Source organism: Ciconia boyciana, chromosome 5 (genome assembly GCF_034638445.1).
Source record: "Ciconia boyciana chromosome 5, ASM3463844v1, whole genome shotgun sequence".
NCBI classification, from domain to species: Eukaryota; Metazoa; Chordata; class Aves; order Ciconiiformes; family Ciconiidae; genus Ciconia; species Ciconia boyciana.
Window position 1 is genome coordinate 51897723 of NC_132938.1, and position 9214 is coordinate 51906936.

Genomic DNA, 9214 nt, shown 5'->3' on the forward strand with positions numbered 1-9214 from the left:
CTGACTTCCTTGCCATTTGCTTAATAGCCATGTTAATTAAGCCTTCCACTTTGCAAACTCACATGGATGACTGCACGGAAACCATGTTACTGTTAACGTCCTAAGGAGACTCATGCATGCATTTGCAGAAGATCAGAGCCAAAGTTTCCAGAAGATCCTTACAATTTCATCTTACAACTCTTCTCCAGATCTCAGTTTGCAGGGGTTAACAACCGTTAATTGAACTACAGGAAGACCTAGAGGTTAAAATGATTGGGAGCTAGCTGGTAGTGCTAGCCACATTTAGACAAAAATTAATCTGAAAGGGAAACATTAAACAGTAGATAGGATTCAAACATGAAAATGCCACCGGGGTCAAAAACCCAAGGTCTGCCACATCCAGTGTCCTCCTTGTCCCAGGCACATGTGACAACTCATGTAAAGATTCTGCAGACAGAAACCTAGAGCCAGTACTAGACTGAGACACAACGCAAGACCTGTGTAAGCAATGTAGCTCTGCCACCTTGAAGACCAAACCAATTTCTGGAACACCTGTGTAAAAATATAATTACTTTTTATCACGCTGCATGAAAGGGAACAATCTCTCCTGTCTTCAATGGGAAGAGAAACAAATTAGCACACATTGGTGGTGAAAACATAACTCCATGTCTTTTTCCCTACCAGAGCTCTACTTGTCCTTGTGAGGTTTTAACTTGGCTACATTTCAGGGATTAGTACTCATCTGTGGACTATGATGCTTAACAATATGCAATTAAGCATCACAGAGACAGAGTTTATGGCTCCTAGTTTATCATTTTACCCTAGTCTGCCTGAGATAGGATGACTTTTTTTTTTATTACCAAAACAGAAATGGCCTTATTTGTAATGCAATTGTTTTGTCTGTATGTCATTTGGTATTTGAGACATTATAATTTATACTTCTGACTTTACACTTCTAACATCTATATAATTTTAGCTTCACAGTATGTATAAAGTCATATGCAAACTGATAGAAGCAGAAATATATTAGAAGAAAATGTATGAGCAGAAATATATTTTAAGAAAGCAACTTTGTCCACAATTCTTTACAATAATACAATTAAACACTGAAATAAAATAAAAGTTCATTCAGCAATATGTCTTACTTGCTGCTAGCGCAAATTTATGGAACTTAAGCCATGTATTTATGGTACTATCAGATTGATTATGGCATTGAAAAGGGTCTGTTATTTATGAGCTAGAGCAGAACAATAATCCATGATAAATAAGAGGAAAAAAAATGTTGCATCAAGTAAAATGACATGTTCCTTTAACTAGCAAATGAAGAGGTTAAACAGCTGAGAAATCTTCCCCCCCCTTTATTCTGATTTTCTCTTTTAAAAAAGCTTGTTTTATCTCAGTGAAAATATTTACCATTGAACGAATCATCCATTTTATTAAATCCAAGGTGTTAATGTCTAAGGACTTGTTTTAGGATTTTGGTTCTCAATCTTGCAGCACCATGAGACCTAGAGAAGCAAAGCACTTCAAACACATGCTGGAATCTAAGCAGATGATTGTTCTACCAACTTCTAGAAAGAGACTAAACACCATTTCAGGCTTACAGTGTGTCTATCTTACTTAACGTTACTTTATTTAACGGAATACTTAATGTTAAGCATATGCTTTTAAATGCATTGGTAGACCTGGCCAATATCTCATTCATCTTGTGGAAGTTATTGTCTGCAAGCCAAGGCACTAACACATGGAAACCTGTGAATGGCAAGTACTCAGTTCCCTAGGTCTGGTAAGAGATGGATGGTACGACAGAACCCCCTGAGGACCTCTGCAATTCATGTATTTCCAGAGGGACATATGCAGTTTGATTCTTACTTCACTCACCCTGACGTAACACTACTATAACCACAACTAATATAGAAACACTAGTCTCTTTCTGTTAGTGGAAGTCAGGCTTTTCGTTAGCAAAAGCTCAGCTCGCAGACCCATACAGAACAGAGATATGTATAGCCAAATCCATTTATTGGCAAACAGCCAGCTAAGTGGTGGTCCAGACCTTACAGCAATGTTAGAGCTCAATACTATTTGCCCCACTACTGCACCCTTGCATGGAAGTAGCTGCTTCTGCAGTCACAGCTACAACAGGATCTAGAAGTACATTAGGATCTGCCAGAACAGACCTATAAATACAACAGTTGAATTCTGTAGGACGACTTCTGGCTGGCAATGACGGAAAGCTGGTCATCCACTTTGTTTCGGAGAGAAACTAGCTGTCTTCCATTCTAGCATTCCCAAAACATCAATAATCTCGCTCATTATACCCTGCGTAACAGGGGGAACGGAGGAATCGGTAGTGATAATATAAAGACCAAGGAACCTAACACTGACCTACACTACTTAGGTGATGCAGGAGCAATAGTAGTACACAGTAATGCTACTTTTCCTTGCTATAACACACATTCATGTGAGGAGAGGGAAAAGCCCAAACCAGAATTTTTGCCTTTGCGTAATTATTAAAAAAAATACAATAGACTCTCTTAATTTCATTATTTATTATCAGCACTGTCATTATGCCAGAAGAAAGCACATATCAGCAGTTTGTCAATACACTTACATCTGGGCTTTTTGAGAGACAAACAGACTATTCCAAGCAAGCCCTCCTTGAGGTTCAGGTCACTTAGTAAGAGATGGTTAAAGACAGGGAGACATAAGCCCAAATTAGGGGAAGGAGAAATCATTATCTAAGGAAAACACTTGCTCCCAAGTGCTGAAGCCCATTATTCCACCAGACAGACTTTGAGTCCCTTGATTACTCCACTGGCTTTTCTATTACCAGAGGAAAATAAAAAACCTTATGACAAGAGAGTGCAGCAGGGGAATTTGGATGGTCTTGCCAAATAGGTCACAACTGCACTGTTCTACTCTAAGGCCATGTGCCAGCTAAGCACAAGGAGTAGTAAACAACTCATCCGCTAGCCACCCCGCTCCAGATAAACTATTCCTTTGTTCTGCTAGGGTATAACACATTGAAAATTATCAGACTGGAAGCTTCCATTCCTGAGCATTGAACATGCACTCAAGAGTCAATTGAGCAAAAACTTCAGCTCCCTGGTAGCAATACAGAGCTCAGAGGAACTCTTGAGCAGTACATCACTGAGAACATGCAAGAGCATCCTTCTTGCTCTCAGTTCTGGTTTCAAAGCGAGTGGGGGTAAGTATTGCCACTCATTTCCTCACTGCTTCAAACCAGCAGTTCTTGAAGGATACATAGAGACCCAGTTCTAAATTTACGGCATACATGATGTAGCACAAGACTGCTGAGTCTCAGTCCTTTCTAACCAATGATGAGGCCATTCTGTGACATAGGGAAAGGTTCTGATGCTGTGCTTGTATGAGTCAAGACAGAGCCACTGATTTCAGCTGGCCAATGCTGAAGTATATCAGCAGAGGAATTTAGGGAAAAAATAACCGAAAGCATAAAACCACACTATAGACTGTATTGAAAAGTATTTGGGGTATTAAAAAGCAGGACAAAGACAGTGGACTGAGGGAGGAAAGAACAGACTTCAGCATGGAGAGGGAAAAAAATCCCCAGTTAATCCTCCAGTACACCACTCTCCCTCAGCTCTAAATTTTCCCCTGTGCCAAAGGGAACTTTTTTTTTTTTTAAGAAGAAAAGAAATAAGTTACAACAACCACATTTCATCCCAAGCAGTAGCTTTTGTTAACAGAACTCTTACCAGGTAGAATTATGTTACAATCTTTCACATAACAGCTAACAGCAACCTGGACAGAAAGGTCCAGATGCTTTCAATATTTACTTAAATTCCACTGATTTCATAGTGGAGACCATATCACCTAGGGGATCTGGACCAAAGACTTTGCATCTTATTAATTCTCCAGCAGCAATGGAAGGCTGAATGTTGTGGAGCTGACTGTCGAAACTGAAAGCAATAAACAGGTCCCTCTCAGCCCAATGTTGTTAGGTTCTTTTTTGCAAGATGTCAGGCAGCTTTCACAGCATAATCTGCCTGTGAAACTTGTATCTGAAAACCCAACTATGGAGAAAGGGAGAGAGAAACCTTCAGGAGCTCTAATGCAGTGTGCTGCTCCTCTCCTCTGCTCATACAGGAGTTTCACCACTTTTTGCATTGTAACTGTTATCAGCGTACAGAACTGAGAGATTAGCACACCAGCCTTTGCTAACGCTGCTCAGGAGAAGCGCTGCCCCTGCTGTGTGCTTGGGAAGTCGACAGAGAAATACCCAGCTCCTTGTTTCCCCCTCACCCTAATCGATCCTGTTGAAACTTCAGCTGGGGAAACTGTGGCTCCCTACAAGGAGGTATGGGCAGGCACACACCTGGACACATGAGCTGCCAGAGCTCCTGGGGACAGCTTCCAACCAAGGGCTTTTTTACCTGCGTGACTGAAAGTGTGCATATAGCTCTCTTCCCCTGAAAAGCAGGCATCTGCTGTGGGAAGGATCCTTCACCATTACTACAGTCATATGCACAGGTCCCTATCACGGCTCAGGGCTCCGCTGTCCTCAGTATTTTATTCTTGAAATAAACAGCAAGCCTGCCCTCCAAAGTTCAACCTCAGCAAAAGCGTCTCTGAAGACAATAGGAAATCTGTTGCCTTTGGGAACAGAACTAGGTTCAAATATTATTACGGTCTGGAGAACAGGACAGACACAAAGATTAATTCAGCACACAATGCAGGTTTCTAATACAAATAAATCAATGACTCTAGAAGCATGGTCAGGAACTAAGAAGAGAAGAAAAGAAAATAAAAAAAGAAAGCCCTAGCCCTGGAAAATAACTCTGATATCAAGCACAGTGTACAGTGAGAGAACATCTATTTTGATATATTGAAAATGAGCAGACGCTCATTTTAAAATAGACTCATCTTACAATTAGTTTTCAAAATGACTGCCACCTCTGTTGGCAAGAGCACTGAGCTTTGCTATGGCTCAGCAGGAGAAAAGTGTATTCCAAATGAGTAGTCCAAACTATCTGGAGCAGAAATAATTTGTTACAGACTGGCACTAGCCTGCAAGGGCAGAGGGAATCCTGAAAAAACATCAGAATTGCAGAGACCTCAGTGCTCCCATTTAAAGAAATGCCTCTAGTTTTCAACTCTGTTTAACTTCTCTTTGATATTTGTGCACATCTCTCTAGGTACACACAGTGTCCATTACAGAATTGACCTGCTACAAAATCAGCAAAAAAGAAAGGATCTACAGAAAAGAGTATCCTTCCCCCTCCATTCTTTTATAGACCAACTTTATTTGATAAAGAGGAGAAATAGATCCATAATTATTTTTTTTAAATGACCACTTATTCGTATGGTCTTGGCAGATTCTTTTCCTGTGAATTTTTCATGGCAGCATTTGCAAGATAGTCCTCTAAAGCCTGATAATTGCTAAGTGAAGATGATGATCGTGCAATCACAGTACTGATCTGGGATTTTAAAAGAATGTTATCCCTGGCTCTGTGCAAGACTCCTGTGTGGCCTACGTAAGTCACTTAACAACTGCTTTGCTACCTGGGGGTCTACCTGCCCTGCCTCATTAAGCGTAGCGGCTCTTCCTTGAGAAGTCATGGAAAATATCTGCTATGGATATGCAATAGTAAGTACAGAACATGAAGTTAATTTCAAAAGATGAGGAGATGACACTTTGCCATACAGAATGTTACTGTTGACATGACAAGCAGTCAGCCTGGCTTATGCTCAGTTCCTGAATTAACCTCTCAAGTTTCTTTCAAAATCCCACTTAAAACCCACGTGTTCTATGGGATGCTGTGAAGCTACCTTCTCCTTCAGCTTTTACCTCTTTTTTAAATTTATTTTTACTGCACCAACTACCCCTTCAGCCTTAACCTAGCAAACTTCTTGAGTGGAGTGCCAGCTAGTGACCTGTACTGTAAGGCACCTCCTACGACACGACCTCGTTCAGCATGGTGTTACAGATGTGGCTCCACAGAGCAGTAACGCATGGCCAGCACAACACAGTGGCATAAGAACCAACATGTGGCTTCAAAGAACTGGAGCTCAGGAGGGCACAACTCTCCTCTTGTTTGTTTTGCAATGGTCTCCTATGAGTGATTACGTATTTTTTTTTTGCAGAAGAATAGGTCTGATGAGGATCCAGCAGTGAATGTCAGGGTACACCGACCAGCATCGTGATCTCTGCTGCCCACCTACCCACATAGAGGACGCCTTCTTTCGTCTTTCCCGCCGCTTCTGCCACACCCTGCTTGGTTTTTTCTGCTGCTGCTACGACACCCTCCTTTGCCTTGGAAAGTCCTTTCATGAACACATCCATGGCTGAAGAATTTCTTCACACAGCTCTAGAGAAAAAAAAAAGACAGTACACTTTCAGTAAGATGTTTTCAGCTTTTTATCCCAGAAAGGGAAGAACATTTCATTCAAACTGAATGGGATCACAATTACTTAAAAATTCTATTATATATACCCCCATATTATGTAGCTTTCATCCACATCTCTATTAGCAATACACAAACACTTCTCTGTATGTGAGGTTGCACTCCATATTTCAGATAGAAAGAACAGTTAAATAACTAGAAAAACAAGGAGTACGGTTACATGAATCACCTTTACATTTTCTCACATGCTGCCGTACACAGTAAGTTAAACAGCGCTGCAAGAGCAGTTCCCTCAATCCAAGAAAGTCTTGGGGATCCGGTTTCCACAGAATCCTACAGAGAGGTTGCTGATAATGCAGCTCTGGATGGAAGATGGATTCATCGCCACTACAAGTCCCTTCCTTGCCTACCAAGGCATAATTTCCTCCCAAGGACAGTTCTGTTCATGTGCTGATTGCAAGATTTAGCCCCATGATTTGATGATACTCCACCTCTCATCTAAAGGAAAAAGCCATCTTAAAGAAACACTAGCAACTTCAAAAAAAAAAACCAACCCACCACCTTCTAAATGACAAATGTTCACTTGTTATAAGAAACTGCCATTACAACCCAGAAGGACTGGAGCAAATAGAAAATGCTGCTTTTCCAGTAGTCCAGCATTTTGTGCACAGTCCATGTCACTCTTCTGGAAATCGAGTTTTACCGAATGGGTTCTTTGCATGCATCAGGACTGATAAAAGATTTTACTAAAAAGCAAAAGCAAGAATGCAGGATTTTAAAAGCACTGCACTAAAGCTACCAAGTGAGTTCTGTGGCAGCTATACAACCCAGCACTACACTGAAACTACTAAAATAGTAATTAAAACCAAGAAGTCAGGGTCCCTTCAACGAATCTGTTATCGATAGTCCTTCCTCTTCCTGCACCCACACAGAAAGAAGTGCTGCCTGTTATTTTCTTTTCTCTGCCGGAGGCTGAGTAGGAGGAATGGATGTCTAGGAAGGCATCTGGGCTGCTGCAGCTTTCTACTAACTCGTGACGAGCGTGTGAAGAAAGGCAGTATTTGTGCTCCAGCCAAACTGCCTACGGTACCTGTCACCCTGGGGCTGGGGGGATGTGTGCCCTATACACACAGAGATGGGGGGAGGCAGGCCCCAGCCTGCGGGACCCTCTGGCTCCTCCACCACGGGGGTCCCCAGGCCTGTGCCCAGCCGGGGGGCAGCGCTGCGACCAGGTGCGGGGGCACCTGGGGACCGAGGGCGGGCGGCATGGATGTGTATCAAATAATACACGGGCACCTGCAGAGGGAGGGAGAGGGAAGGGCGTCGTGACCATATATATATGTACATACATTGAGAGAGGCACGTACCAAGGAGGGCAGGGCAACGCGACCGTATGGGCACCCACGGGCTCCAGCTGACACCCGTCGGCACAGGGCGGCCTCAGCGCCCGGCTTCTCCTCCCTCCCCCGTGCCCACAAGAGGACGTTCAGCAGGAAATAGATATATAAAATATTCTAAATATTTATATATATATAATCGTGTGTGTGTATATACATATACACATACACGCACCCCTATGGCTACACAGGCACAGCAAGCCCAGCCCTCGGCAGCACCGACGCGGAGCCGTTCACGCCCGCCGCGCCCTCCCCGAGCCCGGAGCGCCCCGGCGGCCGCCGCCGCCCCGCACCGGAGCCCAGCGGCCCCCGCGCCCCCGGCCGCTACCGGCGGCGGCGGCGGCGCCCACCCCACCCCGCCCCGCCCCGCCCCGCCCTGCCCTGCCCTGCCCGGGCTCTTACCGCCGGGGTCCTCCGCCACCGGCGACCGACCCGTTCCGAGGAAGCGTGTGGCGGGGAGGCGCAGGGCGACGCGCGGAGGGGCCCGAGGGAGCTGCCCCTTCTCAGCACATCCCCGAGGCGGGGGAGCGGGGGAGAGCGGGCCGGGTCTGCTGGCACCACCCCCGACGGCAGCCCCGCAGGCGGCGAGTGTGAGGGAGAGGCAAGGGCGAGGGGTGGAGAGAGGATGCGCCGAGGGAGAGAGGGAGGGAGGGAGAGAGGGAGGGAAGGAGGAGCGGAGGGAGGCAGGCAGGCTCCCGCCACGCTCCCCCGCCTTCTCCCAGCCCACCCCGTGCTGGGGTTTGCGCGGAGGGGCTGCGCCCCCCGCCCGGCCGCCTGCGCCCACCCCCTCGCGTCCTCTGGGGGAGCGAAGCGGGGGGCGTGATAAACTGGGAGCACTTGTTCCGTCGACGCAGACCAAGGGAGGGGCAAGAGCAAAAGGCAGAGCAGGCGAGTCGGTGCCCCTGTGACTCCGCACACCCGCCGCTCGCTCGGAAGGCTGGAGCACCGCGTCTTAGAAGTGTAAGGAAGCTGTTGATGGTGACTGCAGTACACCTATGTTTCACTCCACCTTTCACTTCACTGAAGCCTTAGAAAATCTCCCCAGGCATCTAATTGCGTTTTCTTCTACGTCCACATCTTCGGCCCTAAGTGACTGGAGTTCAATGCCAGTGCTCTCACAAAGGTTCATGATCCCAGTTCATTTTTAAGTATGGGAGGTGATGCTCTTGCAGCTGTAATTTGAGTCTTAACCCTATTGCACACAGAAATCTTCCTCCCAAATCAGGAACACTGGGAGAAGCCCTGCCTCCCTCCTGCCAGATTTGCCGACCCCTACAGCTCTACTAGCATCCTCCACCCTATACTCCACGGCCTCTGCTATTTGAGTCTTAATCTGATGCATAGAAGTCACTTTTTCCCCAGAAGGGAAAGCTATCAAACTCCTCTATTTTGGTAGCAGAATTTAGGCATGAAAAGCCAAAACCAGTAGGAGGCAAAGCATTAGAACAGATG

General features: G+C 45.3%; 1 protein-coding gene across 1 annotated transcript in view; it reads right to left on the minus strand.

Annotated features, from left to right (window-relative positions):
- Positions 1-8413, minus strand: part of SNCA (synuclein alpha) — a 70500-nt gene extending 62087 nt beyond the window's left edge. Inside the window, exons 1-2 of the mRNA XM_072861613.1 lie at positions 8165-8413; positions 6184-6329 (exon numbers count right to left, since the gene is read on the minus strand). Of these exons, the coding sequence (XP_072717714.1) occupies positions 6184-6304 (121 nt within the window). The 5' untranslated portion in view covers positions 6305-6329; positions 8165-8413. The remainder of the gene's footprint in view (positions 1-6183; positions 6330-8164) is intronic.
- Positions 8414-9214: the final 801 nt, after the last annotated feature.